General features: G+C 42.0%; 1 protein-coding gene across 3 annotated transcripts; it reads right to left on the bottom strand.

Annotated features, from left to right (window-relative positions):
• On the bottom strand, positions 1-23248 carry Kng1 (kininogen 1). Of its 3 annotated transcripts, none has more exons than XM_013034796.1 (11): positions 22851-23243; positions 19007-19117; positions 16351-16435; positions 13918-14090; positions 11810-11917; positions 8998-9082; positions 6747-6913; positions 5012-5116; positions 4535-4621; positions 2379-2456; positions 1-232 (listed from the first exon to the last, which is right to left on the bottom strand). In XM_013034796.1, exons 1-11 carry the CDS (start codon positions 23043-23045, stop codon positions 122-124), a joined length of 1305 nt encoding a protein of 434 aa, XP_012890250.1. In that variant the 5' UTR covers positions 23046-23243; the 3' UTR covers positions 1-121. The 3 variants fall into 3 exon arrangements, with proteins under 3 accessions (XP_012890250.1, XP_012890251.1, XP_012890252.1); XM_013034798.1 differs by lacking the exon at positions 1-232 and adding an exon at positions 662-2082 and having other exon boundaries at positions 2119-2456; positions 22851-23248; XM_013034797.1 differs by lacking the exon at positions 2379-2456 and having other exon boundaries at positions 22851-23242.
• Between the last annotated feature and the right edge of the window lie 814 nt (positions 23249-24062).

The raw sequence follows: 24062 nt of genomic DNA, 5'->3' as shown, positions 1-24062 counted from the left end.
TGAATCAAGTCTAAACTTTATTTTGCCTAGGAGCAGAATGAAAAATAGCATCCTCTATTTAAATTTTATCCCATGTTTCTTCATGTCCTTCTACTCAAAGCTGCTGGCAGAGGTTGCTGGGTTATTGCCTGGTAGGAAGATTCTGCTCACTGTTGGAGACCTCACTTTCAGGAGCTGGCTCTGCCCCTGCCTTCGGGGCATGGCCCCTGTACACACAGGGCTGGAGCTGCTTCTGTAAGTATAGTAAAACTCCATTAATCTGATGTTACTGTGCAATTTTTAAATAAAAAGTAATGCAGTCCCAGTTGACAAGGTAACTTTATTTCCTCATATAATTGCTTTTTTATTTAAAAGTAGGAACAACATTTGAAATGAAGTACTCAGGGCTAAAATGCATCCAGTTAATTGAAATAGAAGAGACTCATGTAGCCACAGGTAGGTGAAGGTGTTTAAAGCCCTATCTTTGTTTGCCTCAGTAAAAACACAGCATGGGCTATAAAATGTATGCTTTCCTTATGATAGTATAAATCACATATATTGCCAATATTGCTACTTAAACTCACACTCCCTCAGCTTTCTTTTTCAGGGGCTGGCACTCTACTATTTGAACCATACCTCTAGTTTAGCTTTTTTTTTCTGGTTAATTGGAGATGGAGTCTTGTAGACCTTTCTGCCTGGGTTGGCTTTGAACCTTGATCTTCCAGGTCTCAGCCTTCTGAGTAGCTAGGATTCCATGTTTGAGACCCCAGTATCTGGCTTATAAATTGTATTTTGCAGAGAGTCAATGGCTTTCAGTATCATAACAAAGAGATGATGTGTCTTTAGCTTGAGGCTACAGAGAAATTTTCCCATAAAGTTTCTGAAGAAAGTTTGCATGACATTCCATGATCTTCCTGTATCAATTTTCTTAAAGATGCTTTGCATAAATCTACTTTGATATTACTTCTTTTTTTAAAAAAAATCAGTCTTATCATTAAATACAGAGTTTCTGGAAATTGAGGACTATTCAATGCAACCTTAGCAAAAAATAAACAGAAACCTATGAAAGCCTGTGGCCCAGAGTAATGGGCAAATAGAAATGAAAAACTTACAGAAACTCTTGGTCAAGTGAGAGTATGTATAACTAGAAAACAGAAGGTCAACTAATTTACTTTACCCTTTCCTTCCTTTTGGCTAACCTATATTTCTTTCTAGTTAGCCAATAATGGAAACATTTCCTTATTCTTTTCACCCCATTTCCAAGTTCAACATGCAGTCTTTAGACTTCCCATATTTTCACACACTGTGGACTAGAGGCTACCATTGGAATGGCTGTATAATAATGAACCATTGGAATCACTGTATGTGTACACTTTAAGGTATACACATTCCTTATCAGAGCGGCTAACTGCAGTAGGTCATGAGGACATTAGGTTAGTTTGTCTGTCTTCTGCTAATTTAGGAAGCTATTGAGAAAGACTCAGGATTTAAAATTCAGGTACAGAGTTTCACACAGGCACAGAGATCACTGATGTCCTCTCTCAGAGGCTCATCACTCTCTAGGCTGTTCTAAAATTTCATAATGTTTGGCGCTTTCACATGAGGATATTTGGGCTGATGAAGGGGTAAAGAAACCCCCATGGCTGCATAGGTTAGGAAAGAGCATCAATGAGATCGAAATCATCCAATTCTTTCACTTCCATGGTTGGATTCTTTCCATTAACTGGTTTCCAGGGACGTCCAGGACATTTAGGGGAGGATGTTTCTGGAAAATCAGATATCAGCTTAAATGAAAAGCTATCTGGTTCTATCTGGATATCAGGGATCCAGTCATCATCATTCTCTGTGGGAGCTGTTGGGATGATAGTCGTCCAGGCTTCAAGGAGGTCTGAGTCCTGAAAGCCAGAAGAGGTAACTGCTACCTCTGGCTGGGCCAGAGAAGGAATGGGTGCTGGCCCTTCTGGCTTTTCTGGTGTCTGTAAAGATGTAATACTATCTTCAGAAGAGCTTGCCAAGGGCTCTGTTTTCCAATCACTGTGCTTCCCATGTTTTTTTCCTTTATGTTTATGTTTTCCATGGTCGTGACCATGTTTATGCTTATGTCTATGTCCATTGGCTAGGTCATGTCCCATTTGATGCTCGTGGCCAAGGCTATGTCCCCTTTGGTGTTTAACATTATACTGGTTAAGTTCATGATCATGGCCATGCTTTCTTTTATGTCCATGGCCAAGGCCATGGTGTGAATGGCCTTGGTCATGCTCATGTTTAGGATCATGACCAGTCTCATGTTTTATCTGTTTTTCAGGGTCCCAGTCATGCCCATGAGTGGGTCCTTGTTCATTTTCTGGATCCTGCTCTTCATCTTGTACAGGTACCATGGAAGTGTAGGGTAGACTTACAGTTGTTTCTTTTCCTGTTTTCTGCACATCTCCTGATCGGAAAGGTGTAAAACCTGGAGGCCTTTTCATCAATGTAATCTAAACAGGAAATATTAAGATGAATGCATTACTGTGAAAAGCGCACTATCAACGAAGAAAGAAGAGACTGAGATCTGGCAACACTATGCTGGTTTGCAACTGAGCAGGTATCTGCCAGATTTAAAATACTATATAAATTACTGGTTTTATCTTAAAAGGCTCTGAGGGCCTTAAAACACTGATTCCATAAGAGGCTATAGTCCTGTTGAGCGTTATTCACAAACTTGAAATGCAACTTCTGTGTAATACTATGTTAGACCATATATATACATACACATGATAAGTACCTAGACCAGGAAATGGAGATGTGGTTCAATTGGTAGAGTGCCATCCTTGAACAGAAAAAAGCTAAGGGACAGAGCCCACACCTTGAGTTTCAACCCCTAGTACTGGCACCAACAAAACCTAAACTAGAAAAGAGGAGCAGAGGTAGCTTGTACTGAAGATTCAGACTCAAAGATTATTTCTATCTATTCTATTCTATTTCTATTCTATTATTTCTATCTATTACATGTGAGTCTATGCTGTTCAAAGGTAAAATAATATGGGCTTTGGAGTCAAACCAGCCCTCTCTAATAATCAGCATCATGGTGAAAAGGGTAGACTCTGATATGACCTGCAATTATTCTGAGCACCAGTAGCTTCAATTTCATGCAGAATGATATTAACAGTACCTGTGGGTATTAACAGTACCTGCCTCACAGGGTTTCTAAGTGGATGGATGGAAAATAAGGGCGACTCTTTCTGAGAAGTGCTTGGGACAAAAGGAAGTCCTGAATAATGTTATTATTTTTTCTAGGACTTCAGAGTCTTTATAATTTTTCTATCTCCTCTTTAAAGACAGAGAAAGTATTACTTACCCTCTAGGATTCTTTTCATTTATTTATTTATTTTATTTTTTTGGTCAGTCGTGGGGCTTGAACTCTGGGCCTGAGCGCTGTCCCTCAGCTCTACAGCTCAAGCCTAGCACTCTACCACTTGAGCCACAGCGCCACTTCCGGCTTTTTCTGCATATGTGGTGCTGAGGAATTGAACCCAGGGCCTCATGCATGCAAGGCAAGCGCTCTACTGCTTGAGCCACTTCCGGTTTTCTGGTGGTTTATTGGAGATAAGAGTTTCACAGACTTTCCTGCCTGGGCTGGCTTTGAACTGCGATCCTTAGATCTCAGCCTCCTCAGCTAAGATTACAGGCGTGAGCCACTGGCTCCCAGCTAGGATTCTTTTAAGACTTAAAAAGATGGTAAAAACAAATGCTTTTTGCTGGGTACTGGTAGCTCATGTCTGCAATTGTAGCTACTCAGGATGCTGAGATTTGAGGATCACAATTCAAAGCCCATATGGGTTGACAAATCGGTGACACTCATTCCAATTAACCACCCAAAGTACAGAGCCTTAAGTAGTAAAGCACCAGATATGAAAAGAAAAAGCCATGCAAGAGCACCTTGAAGTTAAGCCGCAGGCTGGGAGGGAAGGGAGGGATAAAAACCTAAAGCTTTTCAGACAAGAATGATGTGTGTGAGGCGCTGGGAAGGTGGCGCAGTGGTAGAGCGCTTGCCTCGCATGCGTGAAGCTCTGGGTTCGATTCCTCAGCACCATGTAAGCAAAAAAAAAAAAAAAAAAAAAAAGGTCGGAAGTGGCGCAAGTGGTAGAGCGCTAGCCTTGAGCTGAAAGCCCCAACCCCCCCCCCCAAATAAAGAATGATATGTGTGAATCCTTTGGGGATCTTTTAGACATGTAGATTTTGATTCATGAGTGGGGAACTGGTGTGAGTTTGTATCTCTCACTCAGCCCTGTGGACATAAGCATAGCACCAAGAGGTGTTGTTATGTACTCAGGCACAACTTGAAGGGGAGTGCCTCACAGCGGAGACTGCCTGGCTACCAGCCCAAAGACGGAGCAAAGACCAGTCCACCTGGTGTATGGTGTACAAAGCAATAAAAGCATTGCTCTGACCTTTCTCTCCATTTAGAAAAGACCCCCCCCCATTCATTGCAGAAATAGCTTCTTATCAATCCCAACACGAGTCTTTTCAGATTGAGCTGAAATGAACCCCAAGCTAGCTGCATTTAGAATTATACCATTCCTAGTGGTTGACAGTTGACGGTGGACTCAATTTTTTTCTCCCAAGGTACCACATAAACTCGAGCATGGCAGCTTAGCTGTTGCTAAAAAGAAAAGGCAAAAGAGACCTGAGTTACTCATGAGACACTTAAACATATGATCATTAAAACATCAAATAGGGAGTCATGCACTGGTGGCTCATGCCTATAAATCCAAACTACTTAGGAGGCTGATATCTGAAGATCATGGTTCAAAGCCAGTTCGGGCAGGAAAATCCATGAGACTTTATCTCCAATTAACCATCAGAAAACTGAAAGTGGAGCTGTGGCTCAAAGTGGTAGAGCTGCAGCCTTGAGCAACAGAGCTCTGGGATGGTGCCCAGGCACTGAGGTCAAGCAAGCTCCATGACTGATAAAAAACAAAAAACAATACAACAAAAAGAAAACATCAAACAAGTTTTCAGTTGAAAAGGACAACACTTCATTACTACTCACTCCGATTTTCTTGGGCTCACAACTTTTGGAGAAGTTGCTAGTTTCCTTAGAACATTCAGTTTCCTTGGCCAAGAAATCAATAGTATATAGCATCCCAGCCACCACCTGGAAGAGTAAGCAGCACAAACAAGTACTTAATGAATAATAGTGTGTGATAAACCATACTTTTTATTTTTTTATTTTTTGGGTCCGGTCGTGGGGCCTGAACTCTGGGCCTGGGCGCTGTCCCTCAGCTCTTCAGCTCAAGGCTAGCGCTCTACCACTTAGGCCGCCACTTCTGGCTTTTTTCTTTTTGCTTATATGGTGCTGAGGAATCGAACCCAGGGCCTCTGGCATGCAAGGCATGCTCTCTACCACTGAGCCACCTTCCCAGCCCACTTTTTTTTTTTTTTTGGTCGGTTGTGGGGCCTGAACTCTGGGCCTGGGCACTGTCCCCCAGCTCTTCAGCTGTAGACCAGCACTCTACCAGTTGAGCCTCAGCCCCACTTCCGGCTTTTTTTGCTTATGTGGTGCTGAGGAATCGAACCCAGGACCTCATGCCTGCAAGGAAAGCACTCTACCACTGAGCCACCTTCCCAGCACCTAAACCACACTTTTTACTCTATGGTTTTCTGGTGATTAATTGGAGACAAAAGTTTTATAGACTCTCTCCCTGCCTGGGCTGGCTTTGAACTCCAACCCACAGATCTCAGCCTCCTGAGTAGCCAGAATTACAGGCGTGAGTCACCAGCACCTAGAGTCCTTGCCAAACCTTGAATCAGTGAAATATTGAGTTAGCATTACTATAAAGATTATATGGATTAAGTATTTGTATTCCCCATGGTTCCGCTAATATTTTGAGTAGTAAGTGTTTTATGGTCTGTATAAGTACAGTGCATCTAAATCCATGTCACCCCTGTCACCAGTGTCCCCATCCCTCCCAACCCAATCCCTCCCATTTAACAACAGTTTTAGTCACTATACAAATGCTGTCATCCAGTAAGCATTTTCTTAGCTCAATTTGTTGACCAAATTAGCTAGCATTTAATCATAAAATTTAAGTGTCTGTGTGTATTTGTAATATAATGTAGCTATGTTTTTTTGGGGGGGGTCTGGTTGTGGGGCCTGAACTCTGGGCGCTGTCCCTCAGCTCTTCAGCTCAAGGCTAGTGCTCTACCACATGAGCCACAGCACCACTTCCAGCTTTTTTCTTTTTGCTTATGTGGTGCTGAGGAATCGAACCCAGGGCCTCATGCATGCAAGGCAAGAGCTCTACCACTGAGCCACCTTCCCAGCCCCTCATGTAGCTATTAAAAGTGATGTATGACATGTATACCTAATGACCTAGAAGAAGAGTCATTATTGAAACAAAATGAGTTACAAGATGATAGTGTAACTCCACTTTTGAAAATACAAACTATAGTCATCTCCATCTCCTTATGCATCTTAAAAACATGGAGAAGAGCCAGGAACCAGTGGTTTGCTCTTGCAGTCTACTCACACCTACTCACACCTGTAGTCTGATCACACTTAACCTACTTACATCTAATCACACCTGTAAGCTACCCAGGAGGCAGACATCTGAGGATCGCAGTCCAAAGCCAGCCTGTACAAAAAAGTCTGAGAGACATTTATTTCCAATTAACCATCAAAAACCCAGAAATGGAGCTGTGTCTCAAGTGGTAAAGTGTTAGCTTGAAGCAGAAAGATGACAATAAATAGACTATTTTTCCACTAGTTAAAGTCATTTCCAGACCTGTGATGTAGCTCTTTCAACAGTTTCAATCGTGAAATAGAAAGTTGCACTATTTTCTGCATTAAGCTTTTCAATGGAATGAGTCAGCGCCTCCTCCAGATTTGGGCTGTCCACAGGTATCTCCTTGGGGCAGCCAACACATATAGGAACATATGGTTCGTCCTCCACTGAAAGAATCAGATTTCCAATCAACAAGTGCACTGCACACAGTGCTGTGTATAGCCCTGGTCCAATGCTGAATGACAGACACAAGATTCACTTTCTCTTCAGAGCTCAGTGGGTAACATTCAAACAGAGGCAACTGACTCAATCAGTATGCTACACTTCTTCTGAATTCCTTCATTTGTATATGTACGCCAAAACTGGATCTTGAACTCAAAGCCTTGCACTCTCACTTAGCATTTTTTGCTCAAGACTGGCACTCTCCCATTTGAGCCACACCTCCACTTTGGTGTTTTTGCTGGTTAATTGAAGAGTCTCTTGGATTTGTTGGGCTGGCTTCAAAATTGAGCCTTAGATCTCAGCTTCCTGAGTAGCTAGGATTAGAGGAATGAACCACAGTACCCAGCAACTTTCTATGCTTTTGGTGCAAACTGTAAAAAGCAATGTTTAATGGAATGAGTCTCTTAATGAGAGAATTTTAAAGTATGTAGTTCTGAGGAACATATAGTTTTAGTAAAGCTGCTCACTGTGCAGCATAAAACAATTTTCAAGTATAAAGAAAGTCAACTTTTAAAAATAAAATACTGATTTGTATTGACTGAATAAACCATATTAAATTTACAAAAATGAAATAATGATTTTTTTGTCAGTTGTGGGGCTTGAACTCTGGGCCTGGGTACTGTCCCTGAATTCTTCAGCTCAAGGCCAGTGCTCTACCATTTGAGCCACAGCACCATCTATGGTTTTTGAGTGGTTAATTGGAGATAAGAGTCTCAGGGGGACTTTCTTTCCCAGGATAGCTTTGAACCATGATCCTCAGATCTCAGCCTCCTGAGTAGCTAGGATTACAGGTGTGAGCCACTGCTGCCTTGTTTATACCACCAAATTTTAAGAACAATTTGGATATAAAGACCAGCTGGCTAAGTGCTGGTGGTTCATGCCTGGAACCCAACTGCTCAGGAAGATCACGGTTCAAAGCCAGCCCAGGCAAGGAAGTTCATGAGACTTTTTTTTTTTGTCAGTCCTGGGGCTTGAACTCAGGGCCTGGGCACTGTCCCAGAGCTCTTCTGCTCAAAGCTAGTATTCTGCTGCTTTACTTCCAGTTTTTGTGGGGTTAATTAGAGATAAGAGTCTCAGACTTCCCTGCTGGGACTGGCTTCAAACCACAATCTTTAGATCTCAGTCTCCTAAGTAGTAAGGATTATGGGCATGAGCCACTGGCACTTATCTTGTGCTTTATCTCCAATTAAGCACCAAAAAAGCCAGAAGTAAAGCTGTAGCTCAAGCAATGGAATGCTAAACTTGAGCAAAATAATCCAGGGACAGTGCCTAGGCTGTAAGTTCAAGCCCCGGGACTGGAAAAAACCCACCAGTGGCATTGTACTCAAAAGTTATCTTTACTCAAAAATCACAAATGGTCCTTTCTGTCACAGTATTGCCTGTGGCCACTTACAATCAATACCAGTTGCAGCTGTTACAGCGTAATCAGGTATGGGAAGATATCTTTTTTTTTTTTTTTTTTGGGTCCGGTCGTGGGGCCTGAACTCTGGGCCTGGGCGCTGTCCCTCAGCTCTTCAGCTCAAGGCTAGCACTCTACCACTTGAGCCATAGTGCCACTTCCGGCTTTTTTCTTTTTGCTTATGTGGTGCTGGGGAATCGAACCCAGGGCCTCATGCATGCAAGGCAAGCGCTCTACCACTGAGCCACCTTCCCAGCCCCTGGGAAGATATCTTCAGATCAGCTTATAGGACCCAGATGCCAGTGGCTCATACCTATAATCCTAGCTACTCAGGGGGCTGAGATCTCAGGATGGAGGTTCAAAGGAAAAGGAAAGTCCATCAGACTCATCTCTAACTAGCCAGCAAAATGCCAGAAATAGAGGTGTGGCTCAAGTGGTAGTGTATCAGCCTTAAGCAAAATAGCTTAGGGACAGTGGCAGGCCCTGAGTTCAAGCCTCAGAAATTGTACACACACAAAATATCCTAGAAGTTACATAAACTTAGTGAATGTATCATGGAAACAAAAGCATAGCTTCTATGAAAAGATTTGCTCACTATCCACAGCTAGGATATAGGGTGCTATCTCTCACCTGGATAAAGTTCACAACTCTGTTGGAATGAAGCAATTCTCTGATGAATATTCACAAATGCATGGGCTGTACACTCACTAGCATCCTAGTTTTTAAAATGGAAACATTAAAATCATTTTAGAGAATAATTTAAATACTAATAAACTTAAGAGATACAACATTTACTTTCCAAATCACTGCATAGAAAAAAATGAAATAGAACATAGGTTAATTATAAAAGAAAAATAAGAAACATGTAATAGAATCAATAAGAAAAACACACAAGTATAAACACACACAGAAAACAAGAAATGACAAGAATTCCTTGGATAGAAATAATGACTATGTAATTACATGTATAACAGTTCACTGTTTATATAGAGATATAAAAGTCTGAGCTCTCCCAAAGTTAAGATAAAAGAAAACAGTAAAAATAAGAATTGTATACATGTTGCCAAAACACCATAGAAGCCTAATCTATGCTTTTATGATTTCATAATTTAAAAAGATGGGGTAAATAAACCAAACTACCCTCCTATCTCAAATCTAAATGTTTAACTTAAGAATTAAAAAAAGTGTAACAGGCACCAATGGCTCACACCTGTAATTCTAGCTACTCAAGGCTGAGATCTATCATAGTTCGAGCATTAAAGCTTGTGAGACTCTTATCTCCAATTAACTACAAAATATCCCAACAAACATACAAGAAACTGGAAGTGAAGCTATGGCTCAAGTGATAGAACACTAGACTTGAACAAAAAAGCTCAGAGACAGTGCCCAGCGCTTGAGGTCAAGCCCCAGGACTGGCACCAAAAAAACAAAAAATATTAATAAAAAACATGCAACTGATCCTTTTGAACAAAGAAAAATACTGAATGTGTAAAAACAACATAACATACAGATAAATATAAAAATATGAGAATATTATCAACAAGTACATGTTATTTAAATCCCTGTGAAATGGATACTATCCTGGAAAAGTATTCATGATTGACATTGACTGAAAATCAATAAGAAAAATTGACTGAAACAGAAAAAAACTGTTAAAGAATCAGAGAATATACTGTTTTTACTCTCAAATTTCATCCCAACTCACACATCTTGGCTGCATGGTGTTGGTTTGTTTGTTTGGTTTTTGGTGGTCATGGGGCTTGAACTCTGGGCCTGGGTGCTGTCCCTGAGCTCTTCAGCTCAAAGTGAGCACTCTATCAGTTGTGCCACAGCACCACTTCCGGTTTTCTGGAGGTTAATTGGAGATAAGAAACTCATGGATTTTCCTGCCTCGGCTGGCTTTGAACTGTAATCCTCAAATCTCAGCCTCCTGAGTAGCTAGGATTACAGGCTTGAGCCACCGGTGCCCAGCTGCAAGTATTTTTAAAATAAATGCCTTTTTAAGAACTAGAGATACATTTCTATTTAGAAATGTATTATTTAGAATTATTTAGAAATATAATTATTTAGAAATTATTATTTAGAAATTATTTAGAAATATAAAAAATAATAGCATTTATTTAATTTTGGGGGGGGGTGGTCGTGGGGCTTGAACTCTGGGCCTGGGCACTGTCCCTGCATTCCTCAGCTCAAGGCTAGCACTCTACCGCTTGAGCCACAGCGCCACTTCTGGTTTTCTAGTGGTTTATTGGAGATAAGAGTCTCATAGAGTTTCCTGCCTGGGCTGGCTTTGAACCTCGATCCTCAGATCTCAGCCTCCTGAGTAGCTAGGATTATAAGCGTGAGCCACCGGTGCCTGGCTAGCATTCTTTTATAAAAATGTATTTGCTTGCCTAGCAAGTAAAAGGCCCTTAATTTATGCACAAACAAAACAAAACAAAACTGAACACTGTAACTACCCTGAGAGATACCATCTAACATAATTGTGGTTAGGAAGATACAATATCCTCCTAGGAAGAGTCACAAAGAGGCAAATGTGTTTATTTTATTATTTATTTATTTATTATTTTTTGTGCCTGTCCTGGGGCTTGAATTCAGGACCTAGATACTGTTCCTAAGATTCTTTGTCTCAAGGCTAGTACTCTATCAATTGAGCCACAGTGCCACTTTCAGCTTTTTCTGAGTAGTTTATTGGTGATAAGAGTCTCACAGACTTGCCTAGGTTGGCTTTGAACTGTAATCCTCAGATCTCAGTTTCTTGGGCAGCTTGGATTATATAGGCATGAGCCACCAACACCTGGATTTTTTTTGTTTGTTTTTTTGTTTTAAAGAAAAAAAAAACTAGCCCAGGGAAACTAGAATTGAAAAGCTGTCTTGAGTAGAGCTGTAGAATACTGCAAGACATGGTGCTACTGGGAAGAAGAGGAGAATTCAAAGTATGAAGACACAAGCCAAAGATAATCCCTTCTTTGCTTCATCTTTGCTCAGGCCATAGACCCTGCTCTACTCTGCCAACACTTACTGCTAGTTGTGCAGCAATATGAACTTCAGGATTCCAAGCAAATGTAAATTTTCACTTCCATGTGATTTTTGCATCAAATTTGAGTTGCTAATGTCATCTAAATTTTTCTTTTTTTGCCGGTCCTGGGGCTTGAACTCAGGGCCTGGGTGCTGTCCCTGAGCTTCTCTGTGTTCAAGGCTAGCACTTTACCACTCAAGTAACAGCACCACTTCCAGATTTTTCTGTTTATATGGTACTGAGGAATCAAACCCAGGGCTTCATGCATGCTAGGCAAGCACTCTACCACTAAGCCACACTCTCAGCCATGTCATCTAAATTTTAGCAATGGTTTTCCTACACAGTTTGATAGTTCCTGTGCTTGTGAAAACTAAACAAAAGGCTAGGAGCTTTATTATTAACGATTAAATTTTGGCCACTTACACCATTTGAAAGGGTCTTGCAGTCTTCAGTTAAGAACAGAAAATTCTCCTTGGAACAATTAGTTTGCAAAACGGTGTATATAATCTCGAAGTTCAACCCGGCCACCACCTGAAACAAATTTAGATTGCTTATTAAAAGTACAGTTTAAACAGTATTTACAATGAAACATGAACATTATGTTGTATTTAAAACATTGAAGGACAAATAAGTACTCAAGCAATACAAACTATTATTATTATTATTAGACATTAGTCCCACTAAGTAAAAATTGAGGCTCTTGCCAGCCCCTCCACATCTATCCATCTTCAAATGAAAAGCAATAGTATAGGTGGAGTTATTCTATTTCCTATATAAGACCAAGCAAAAGTTGTTCTTCTGGGCTGCAGAGAGAAAAGCGTTTGCTGAACCTAGTGAATTACAATGGTCTAGATAAGAAGACTTCCAGCTGGAGTGACCTTGCCTAGTAAGTCCTCAAATTCTCACATCACTAGTTAGTGAGATTTCTTGCCTTATCCTAAGCAGGCCCCATTCTGAACACTATACTTGGTCATAATGGAATAATACACATGTCTTACATGGAAGCAATAGAAGGTTGCTAGCCAAAGTAGATCACCTACAAAAGGCTGAAATACAGGGACGCACTAGGCTATTAGAAAAGTCTGGATAAGCTGGGCACCAGTGGCTCACACCTGACATCTAGCTATTCAGGCGACTAAGATGTGAGGATTACCATTCGAAGCCAGCCTAGCAGGAGAGTCCATAAGACTATTACCTCAAAAAGTAAAGCTGTGGGGGCTGAGTATGTGGCTTATTGGTAGAGGGCTTGCCTAACATGCATGAAGTCTTGAGTTTGATTCCTCAGTACCACAAAAAAAGCCACAAGTGGGGCAGAGGCTCAAGAAAAAAAATAAATAAAAACCAGCTCAGGGATAGTGCCCAGACCCAGAGTTCAATCCCTAGGGACTGGCAAAAAAAAAAAGTGTTTTGTTTTGTTTTGCTGGTTAATTGGAGATTAGGCCACAAAGTGGTTAGATACTATCTTTAGAAGAGCACCCAGGGCCTGAATTGAAATCCTAGTACTTAGCAGGTGCATGCGTGCTCGTATGCACCACACACACACATACATCCATATACCATACAAAGATTGGATGAACTGAGTCAATAAAGAGATAGTGATTAATGATGATGATGATGATGATTGGTGCCAGTTTGGGGCTATTCATACTCTCATTTAGCCTTTTCAATCAAGGCTAGCCTTCTATCACTTGAGCCACACCTCAATTTCTAGCTTTTTGCTGGTTAAATTGGAAATAAAAGTCTCATAGACTTTTCTGCCTGGATTGGCTTTGAGCCTAGATCCTCAGATCTCAGCCCCTTGAGTAGCTAGAATTATAGGTATGAGCCACTAACACTTAGCTAAAATGAAATTATTAAGTATTTATTTCCCCTCACCCCAGATGAGATGGGAACTGTACTTTAGAGTGTACCCAGAAAGCAATTTCGACCTTTCCTTTTGGTTGGTGATGGGGCTTGAACTCTGGGCCTGGCTGCTGTCCCTGAGCTCTTCAGCTCAAGGCAAGCACTCTACCACTGGAGCCACAGCGCCACTTCCAATTTTCTGGTGGTTAAGTGGAGATAAGAGTTCCCATCTGGGCTGACTTTGAACTGCAATCTTCAGATCTCAGCCTCTTGAGTAGATAGGATTATAGGTGTGAGCCACCAGCACCCAGCAGTTTCAACCTTTTTGAAATAGTTTGATGTTTTGGGGGCCATATTTAGCAAGAGGGTGATGACAATTTCTTTAGCCCCAAGACCAGAATAACTTTTCCATTTCCTCATCTGTGGGAAGAACACTAATACTGATTACTGGTTCATGAAAAACAAACTTTAAGGGAAGGGAGTATGATTCACCATCTTTCTCCCTTTACAGGTTGAAGGATCTGTTCACTTTCTGTGCTAGTTACATAAAAATAATATGAGCTCCCCCCTACAGCATGTGAACATTTGCTTTCTTTCTGCCAGTGGTTTATTGTAGGTGATGAAACTCTTAATGTGAAGAGTAAATGGAAATGTATAATCTTATCCCATGAAAAAGATTTAAAGCAAACCTGTCTTTGAGCTCTTTTTACTTCTCCAAGAGCAAAGAGATGGGAATGCTGGGTGTTGTTATTAAAATGTTCGATGGCATGTTTCAAAACAGGATCCAGATCCGGGTTATTTGTTGATATGGGGTGCACACACCCACGGCAATTGTACTGGGCCATCATCACAGGGCCATTGGCTGAAAGAAGAGCAGGCAAAGAAGTAGCATTAACAGTGGAAAGCAGCATTCCAATACATCGTCCTAAATCAAGATCATTTGGAAGACCTCAATAAGCAAACTTTCCAGTAAACCCTATGCACATTAGAAAAAAATGAGAGCATATCCAGGTGCTGGTAGCTTATGCCTGTAATCCTAGCTACTCAGGAGGCTGAGATCTAAGAATTGTAGTTCAAAGCTAGTCTCCGTGAGACTTTTATCTCCACAGATCAAAGTGGTAGAGCACTAACCTTGAGCCAAAAGAGTCTAGAGATAGTGCCCAAGTCCTGAGTTCAGGCCCCATGACTGACATTAAGAAAAAAGAAACAGAAAAAATAAAACACATTTGTGTGTGTGTGTGTGCGTGTGTGTGTGGCGGGGGTGGCACACACATGCGATTCTGGAGCTTGAATTCAGAGCTTCACACTCTCACTTGGCTTTTTCACTCAGAGTTGGTGTGCTCTACCACTTGAGCCACATTTAGGCTTAGGGATTTTTGCAGATTAATCAGATCTTAGCTCCTCAGATCTCAGCCTCCTGAGGAGCTAAGATTATAGGCGTGAGGCATCAGCCCCTGACTAGTGGAGCTATTCACGGGTTAGAATGATCACTTGTGTGAAGAAAATGACCATCAAGTTGGAAAGAACCAGAGACCAATCATTTCAGTATGATTTAGCAGCATGGGTTTAGGAAGACAGGTCCAACATGAGGTCAAGGAAGACTTTAACAATAAGATGCCTGGGCTGGGAAGGGTGAAGGTGACAAGAGGTTTGAACATGGGGTGTGAGGGCTTGGGGACAAGAGACAGATGGCTCCTGAGAAAGGGGGATGTGGTGTAGGATGTGGCAGACACATTTCACCAGATCTCCACACACGATGCTGACAGGGGTAACTAGAGGACAGTAGATAGAGAAATTCTATGCTCTCAAGTTTGTTCCTCGCTCTTTAGCACAGGAGCACTGACTTTATTCAGAGGTCACATGCTCTATTTGAAAGGTCATGGTGAATCTGATCAAAGCAATGGTCCCTCCCCAGGGAAGTACATGAATGCCAGGCTAGTCACCATATAAACCTTCAGGAGTGCTATAGGAATGAACACCTCTGAGGGGAAGCGATGAAATGATATACAATATTACAGAAGCAACTGCGCTGTTAAGTCATGTTCGTAGCTGATCTCCTGACCTGCATCAGTAAGGCACATGTCTCAGAGAGGACAGGTAGGTCACTTACAGGTGAGGGTGTATGTGGAAAGGACCCCGCGTGAGAGTCTGAGACTTCCTCACCAAACAGATCGCACTGTCTGCACACACACTGTAGTTGGATCTTCTTCTTTTTTTTTTGGTCTGGTCGTGGGGCCTGAACTCTGGGCCTGGGTGCTGTCCCTCAGCTCTTCAGCTCAAGGCTAGCACTCTACCACTTGAGCCACGGCGCCACTTCCAGCTTTTTTCTTTTTGCTTATGTGGTGCTGAGGAATCGAACCCAGGGCCTCTGGCATGCAAGGCAAGCGCTCTACCACTGAGCCACCTTCCCAGCCCTGTAGTTGGATCTTAAATGCCTCCCGAAGGCTACAATGTGTTATAAAGTTTCCAAGATGTCTCTTCTGGGAAAGGGCAGAGGTGGGAAGTCGCTTCAAGTTTTACACCCTGAAAGGGATGTGTGAGACGCCTTTTTTCCCTCCCTCCCACTCCCTGCTCCATCCTCTCTCTTCCTTTTTCTTTCTCTCCCTCTCCCTCTTTCTCTTGCCCTCCCACACTCTCACTGCCAGTTGTCATGAAGTGAGCTGCCCAGTCACATGCTTCCTGCCATGATGTACCACCCTGCCTCAGGTCAAAAAGCAAAGGGGTCACTATATTATAGATGACAGTCTCCTAAACGATGACCTAAAACAAGCCTGCTTTTCTTTCTTTCCTTCCTTCTTCCTTTCTCTCTCTCTTTCTTCCTTCCTTCCTTTCTTTTTTGAGTTGATTATCCCCAGTATTTTGCTGCAGTAACAAAATGAACTTAACAGTATATAATATGGAAACACAATCTGGAGACCAACGGTTTTAGATTATGCCACTTGTCACAGCTCTCCTTGCAACTATTTTGTGGCTTTTCCTCTTTAGACATGTGTCAGAACTGTAGAGACATATGCGTAGCTTCCTCCCCCTGGCAGAAGATGGTGATCAGGAGAGTGAACTGGCCCGGTCTCGATTCTGTAAATTCCCTCCCCACTCCCATTGTCACTCAATATATTTGCTACCTGGAGTGATCTGGCAGGTCTGGGTAGCTACAGAGAATTTCTCACTTTCTCTCTTTCCCACAGTCGCTGAGCATTCTCCAGTGGCCTGAAAGAAAAGAAACAAAGATGCATCCTAAACTTCCCAATGGAGAAGTCTTCCTGGTACTGTCACTAAAGGAAGAAAAAGTGAGCACTGTTTCCTAACAGAGTTTGTTTGTTTGCTTGTTTGTTTCTGGTCCTGGAACTTGAACTCAGGGTCTGGACACTGGCCCTAACCTTTTGTGCTTGAGGCTTGCACACTACTACTTGATTCACAGCTCCATTTCTGGCTTTTTTGTGGTTAATTAGAGCTAGGAGTCTCCCAGGTTTTTCTGTCTAGGCTGGCTTCAAACTGTAATCCTTAGATCGCAGCTTTCTCAATAGTTAGAATGATAGACTTGAACACCTGCACTTGGCTCCTAACAGAGTTTTGAGATAAGATAATAAATATTTTTGGACTCAGGTGATTATTTTTACAAGCCATTACTATCCATGTGTCAGAGGGAGGCCAAGTCAGTGGTAAGAACTGTTCATTTCAGTCTTTGCTTAGAGCCCTGGAAACAGTTCTTTCTCACTAGGGGTTGATAGTGCCTTAGAAACAGCCTGTGATCCTCTTGATTTCCTCCTCAATTTCAGTAGACTAATACTATTTGCATGGACGTGGATTTAGCCTATTAGAAAAAAGTTGGTCTTGCAGGACACAGCAGCTAATTAGTTCTACCTATTGGACAAAATCAGGGAGAGGCAGAACCGCGAAGTCCTGGTCTCTGGCTGAGTCCAGGGCTCTTTTATAATTGCAAGTGACTGTCATGCTCAAAACACACAGAGTATACTGATGTCCTGACATCAAAGAGAGGAATAAAGTTGGAAGCCAGCCCAGGAAGAAAAGTCTACAAGACTCCATCTCCAATTAAACAGCAAAATGCCAGACTGCAGGGGTAGCTCAAATGGTAGAGCATCAACGGGGAACAAGGAAGTTGGGCAAGAACAAAAACCCCTGAGTTCAAGCTTTGGTACTGGTAGAAACCAACAACTGTGGAATGGAGAAAGAAAATATGCCATACATACACATTGGAATCCTATTTAGTCACAAAAAAAAGGATAGAGCGAGGGAACGAAATCCTTTCATTTGCAACGTCGTGAATGGAACTGGAGGTCATCAAGTGAAATAAAACAAAAACAAAAACAGCCACATGACCTCATTCCCATGAGGAATCTAATAGAACAGCTCTCTTGGAAGTAAAAAGGGAAATGGTGGTTGCCACAGGCTGTAAGTGCCCGCAGAGAGAGGAATGGGAGACTGGCCCCTGAGTTTGGGGTTACAGTAAACTGGGAGGGAAAGTTCTGGCATACTTCTGCACTCTAGAGAAACTGCAGGTAACAATTATGGGCTACATATTTCAGTGTAGTGTAGTGTGTGTGTGTGTGTGTGTGTGTGTGTGTGTGCGCGCGCGCGCGCGTGTGTGCGCATGCACGCTTCCGCTAGTACTGGGGCTTGAACTCAGGATCTCCATCTCTGATGTGGGTTATCACTTAGTTCACAGCTGATGTTCTGCTTGGGCCATGCCTCCAGTTTAGCATTTTGCTAGTTAATTGGAGGGAAGTGTCTCTAGGATTTGTCTGCTCAGGCTTGCTTCCACCTCTAGTTCTCAGATTTCTTTTTTATTTCTCTTTTTTGTTGGTCATGGGGCTTGAACTTTGGGCCTGGGCACTGTCCCTCAGCTCTTGAGCTCAAGGTGAGTGCTCTACCACTTGAGCCACAGCTCCACTTCTGGTTTTCTGGTGGTTAATTGGAGATAAGAGTCTCATGGACTTTTCTGCCTAGGGCTGGCTTTGAAAGTTGATCCTCAGATCTCAGCCTCTTGAGTAGCTAGGATTACAGGCTTGAGTCACTGGCACCTCGCCTCTCAGATTTTTTTTTTTTTTTTTGGTCGGTGGTTGGCCTGAACTCTGGGCCTGGGCACTGTCCCTCAGCTCTTCGGCTCAAGGCAAGTGCTCTACCACTTAAGCCATAGCACCACGTCTGGCTTTTTCTGCTTATGTGATGCTGAGGAATCGAACCCAGAGCCTCATGTATGCAAGGCAAGCACTCTACCACTGAGCTACCTTCCCAGCCCCTCTCAGATTTCTTGAGTAACTAAGATTACAGGTATGAACCATTGGTACCTGGCTGTACTACACACTTGAAAAATATAGAAGAAAGAATTTTGAATGTTGTCACCATAAAAATTGTTGAGTGAGGAGAGTGATTTAACCTGGTTTAAACATTCCACAATGAAGCAAAACATCACATGGGACCCCATGAAAATGTACAGTTTCTGGGCTGGGAATGTGGCTTAGTGGTAGAGTGCTTGCCTAGCATGCATGAAGCCCTGGGTTCAATTCCTCAGCACCACATACACAGAAAAAGCTGAAAGAGGTACTGTGGCTCAAGTGGTAGAATGCTAACCTTGAGCAAGAAACAAGTTCAGGGACAGTGCCCAGGCTCTGAGTTCAAATTCCAGAACTGGAAAAAAAACCCAGAATGTACAATTTCTATGGCTTTCTGTGCCCATTTACAAATTAATTTAAATTCAGTTTTGTCAAGCCCAGCAAAGCTGGATGGGAAAGCGAGGCCTGGGAATCAGCACAAACTTACCGCATTTTCCGCCTCCTGGTACTCACAGTCTTGCCAGGTTTTGCCACTTTCCACGGGACAGTTTCCCTCCTTGATTTCATACTTGACAGAATAAAACAGTTGAGGGCTAACCTGAAAAAGAGCCACCAAAGACATACAGATTCACTCAGCTGAGCAGCAAATAATTTACGCAGGTTATTGTCTCTTCATGAATATCAGTCTTAATTTTATTTGATTCAGTGGAAAACAAGCACACATTAAAAATATTTACAGGGACTGGGAAGGTGGCTCAGTGGTAGAGCACTTGCCTTGAATGCATGAGGCCCTGGGTTCTATTCCTCAGCACCACATAAGCAGAAAAAGCTGGAAGTGGTGCTGTGGCTCAAGTGGTAGAGCACTAGCCTTGAGGGACAGCGCCCAGGCCCAGAGTTCAAGCCCCACAACAGACCAAAAAAAAAAAGGAAGGCCAGGCGGTGATGGCTCATGTCTGTAATCCTAGCTACTCTGGAGGCTGAGTTCTAGGATCACAATTTGAAGCCAACCCTGGTCAGAAAAGTCTGTGAGACTCTAATCTCCAATAAGCTACCAAAAAAAAAGCTGAAAGTGGAGTTATGGTACAAGCGGTAGAGTGCTAGCTTTGAGCAGAAAAGCACAGAGACAGCGCCCGGGCCTTGAGTTCAAGCCCTAGGACCATCACCAAAAAAAAAAATCTGGAAGATATTAAAAAACTATTCATTTGTGATGGAATTGTAAGTAGCTTTCACTTTAGTCTATAAAGAAATATTTTCTGTAAACAAACATTTTCTTTCCTTCCTTCCTTCCTTCCTTCCTTCCTTCCTTTCTTTCTTTCTTTCTTTCTTTCTTTCCTTGCCTGTACTGGAGCTTGAAGTAAGGGCTGTGCTCAAGATGGCACTTTCTCATTTGAACCACATTTCCATTTCCAGCTTTTTGGTGATTAATTGGAGATAAAAGTCTTATAGACTTTCCTGTCCAGGCTAGCTTCTAAACATAGTCCTCGAATCTTAGCCTTCTTAACATCTAGCATTACAGGCTAAATTTATGTTTTTCCTAATTAACACATAGTGCTTTTAGAATAAGAAAAGCATAAATATGAGAACAGTATTTTTAAAGTTCATTGTATATAGTAGAATTAATTATGAATGATTTCATAGTATATTTGCTTTGTCTTGCTTTCTAATTCCTTTCCTCCTTTAGACAGTTTTATTGATTTCAGCACATGTCATATACTTTACTCATATATTGTATACAATAAAATGTTTTTAGCATATTTATAATCATTGCTACAATCTACAATCTATTTTAAACCATTTAATCACCCCCAAAAGAAGTATCCTTTACATTTTGAAAGGCTCTATCTCAAAAACAGCCAGCAAGGTGGGAATGTATCCCAAAGGGAACTCTACTACACTGTTGGTGGGAATGTAAACTGGTTCAACCACTCTGGAAAGCAGTACGGAGGTTCCTCAAAAGACTAAACATAGAGCTCTTCTATGATCTAACAATCACACTCTTGGGCAAATGCCAAATGATCACAAACAAGGCCACACTAATGCTACCAGCACAAAAATGTTCATTGCAGCATTATTTACCATAGCTAAGATACAGAATCAACCCAGATGTCCCTCAGTAGATGAATGGATCAAGAAAATGTAATTTATGTACACAATGGAATTCTATGCTTCTATCAGAGAGAATGACATCACCCCATTCATAAGGAAATGGAAAGACTTTGAAAAAAATCATACTAAGGGAAGTAAGCCAGACCCAAAGAAACATGGGCTCCATGTTTCCCTCATTTGTAATATTAGTATATATCTAGCATAGTCCTAGCAGAGAATTACAATAGCTCAGTAGCTATGTACCTATGACAATATAAAATGATGCTAATTGAAATGAACTCCAAGATATGGAAACAAAAGGTTTCTTGTTTTTGTTTTCATTGGTCATAGGGCTTAAACTCTAGGCCTGGACGCTGTCCCTCAGCTCTTCAGCTCAAGGTGAATGCTCTACCTCTTGAGCCACAGTACCACTTCCGGTTTTCTGGTGGTTAATTGGAGATAAAAGTCTCACAGACTTTCCTGCCCTGGCTGGCTTTGACTGTGATCCTCAAATCTCAGCCTCCTGCGTGGCTAGTATTGCAGGCTTGAGCCACTGGCTCTTGGGTGTTGTTGTTGTTTTTAATGTATTGTGTGAAGTTATTTCTTTTTTCTTTCATTCTCCTCCCACCCACCCCCACCCATTTGGTTTATCCCGTCATCACTGTTTTTTGTTTTTCTCTTTTTTTTTCTTTTTCTTCTTCTTTTTTTTTGTCAGTTGTGGGGCCTAAACTCTGGGCCTGGGCACTGTCCCCCAGCTCTTCAGCTGTAGACCAGCAGTCTACCACCTAAGCCTCAGCCCCACTTCCGGCTTTTTCTGCTTATGTGGTGCTGAGGAATCGAACCCAGGGCCTCATGCATGCAAGGCAAGCACTCTACCACTGAGCCACCTTCCCAGCCCCTCATCACTGTTTTTGATTCTGATACCCTGTGTCCTGTATATAAGTTTATCTGATTTGGGGAAGGAAGGGGAATAACAAAATGGTGAGACAAAGAAAAAAGGGTGAACCAATGCAACAGTGATACTCACAAGACACTATATTGGAAATGAACTATATAACTTGTGGGGGAAGGGAGTTGAGGGGAGAGAAAGTGGGAGGAAAACAAGGGAGGGAGTAATAATGTTCGATAAGAAATGCTCTCATTACCTTACTTATGTAACTGTAACCCCTTTGTACATCACATTTACAAAAAAATTTAAATTTAAAAAAAAATTGAAAAAAACCCAGCCAGCAAAAATAGAGCTAGAGATGTGGCTCATGAGTTAGAGTGCCAGCCTAGCACGCATGAGGTCCTGAATTCAAATTCCAGTACCACCAAAAGAAAAAAGCTCAAAACAAATTTATTCATTCATTTATTAATTTAGGTGAACAAATTTTAAAAAATAGTAAGCATTTGGGCAATGGCTAGGCAGTAGAGTGCCTGTCTAATAAGGATAAGGCCTTGCCTTTCAAACTCCAGTTACTCCCACGTGGGAATGTGGGCACCAAAATAGTAACAAAAAACTTCTGTGTGTGTGTCAGTGGCTCAGACCTTGTTAATCCTGTCTATTTGGGAGGCTGAGACTAGGAGGATATAGGTTTCAGGCAAGCTGGGGCAGAAAAGTCCATACCATTCCCTTTTCAACTGAAAGCTGGGCATGATGGTGCACACAGATGATCCTAGCTATGACAGGAATCCTAAAATAGGTGAATCGCAGCCCAGACCCATATCTTAACAATAACCAGCACAAAACAAGGCTGGGGATGGGGGCACAGAACACCTGGTTAGCAAGCACAAGTTTCCAAGTTCAAGTCCAAGTACTTCCAACAAACAAACAAAAAGAGTAAAAGGAAAACAGCTAAAATGTGGTATTAGGCTTGATTCATTCGGTAGACAGACTTTATGGTAGATATTAAGTCTAATGCAATAGAACCAAGCTAATCTCATTTCTGACTCCTCTTAGACATACACCACATACAAACTCCCTCTCTTTTAAAGTTGGGAGTTCTTTATATTTTAATCTGAGGCTAGAGACCCAGTAAATCCTCTTGCTGTAGACTGGCTGAGTTCCTGGATAAAGAAAGGAAAATAAAAGGGAGGAGGAAGAAGAGGAGCAGGAGGGGGAGGAGGAAGAGGAGGAAAAGGAGAAGAAGAAAAAAAGAAGGAGGAGGAGGAAGAACAGGAGAAGAAGAAGGGAAGAGAAAAGTCCTGGGTGCTAAGCCCAAGCAAAAGTCCCAGGTGACTTCAAGGTTAAAGAGCTCACTCACCGTCTTATTGACCTCAGTTACGCGGTACAACAGGAACTGGTTGCCGATTTGGTTCCTTTTGTTATAGTTCTGCAGAGCAGCATCCACAGCCTTAAATACATCTCCATCATTGCAGTCAGTTTCCTGGAAGACTTCATCCTGGGTTAAACTTGGCAGCAGCCTGGAACAGAGAAGAAGGATGGTAAGTAATTTCATGATTTAACACTCCCCGTCTAGAATCTGGGGAATGCTTTTGCCAAGTTTCAGGAGCCAACTTGGATTCAGATTTTTACAATCCCTCTCTTGTCTCCTGTGTTCTCTCCACTCTGTCCTCAGCACTTAGAACCTTATTTGAATTCCTTCTGTTTGTCTTCTTCTAAAAAGATTGTGCAAGCAGAGTTCCAGCAATAATATTACAACATTAGGTTTGTTGACCTGACCATTTGCTTTTGGAAAGCACGTGGGAGCCTAGAGCATATTTCCAAGTGATTGCACAACTTTGTACAGGGAATTGGAGCAGAATCCAATCAAGAGTGGTGAAAAAACCACCAGCTAGCTTTATTATTCCCGGTGACTTCCCCAAAGCTAATTATGAAGGCCATTAATGTATAAATATTAAATGTGCAGACCCTGTTCACAGACATCTATGGAATGTTTATCTGCACATAAGAAGGCCGCTTTCAAGTCTAATTGCATACCTAGGCAGCCAGAGCACAAGGCCATCAAGTGAATAGTGTGAGGTCCACACAGGACATCGACACAATTGAAAATAAACTATGGGTAGCCTCTCTGGTCTCTGGCAAAGCTGACTTCTTTTGCCCAATTATAAATTCCATAAAGGAAAATGAATGTTCGCTAGGATGTAGTAAACAGGAAAAACTTAAGAAGACCTGGAATGAATGAGATCCTGTCTCTGTTTCTTGTTGCTGGTTGGGTGGGTATCTGTTACTGACTGAGCCTACACAACCTTTTAGACAAAAGTAGACTATTTGAGGAAAGGAGATCTAATAGCAGGTTAAAGACATTCTTAGACCTCAAGTCAAGGAAGGAGGAAGGAAAGAAAGGGAAAGAGAGAAGGAGGAGGAGAGGAGGAGAAAGAGGAGGGAGAGGAGGAGGAGGAGGTGGAGGAGGAGAAGAAAAAAGGAGGAGAAAGAGGAAGAAGAGGAGGAGGATGGAGAGGAAGAAGAAGAAGAAAAAGAAGGAGGAGGAGGAGCAGGAGGACAAGGAGGAGGA

This window comes from Dipodomys ordii, unplaced genomic scaffold, assembly GCF_000151885.1.
Source record: "Dipodomys ordii isolate 6190 unplaced genomic scaffold, Dord_2.0 Scaffold196, whole genome shotgun sequence".
Lineage (NCBI taxonomy): Eukaryota > Metazoa > Chordata > Mammalia > Rodentia > Heteromyidae > Dipodomys > Dipodomys ordii.
The sequence above is the reverse complement of the archived record's forward strand: the minus strand, read 5'-3'. Positions and strand labels throughout refer to the sequence as shown.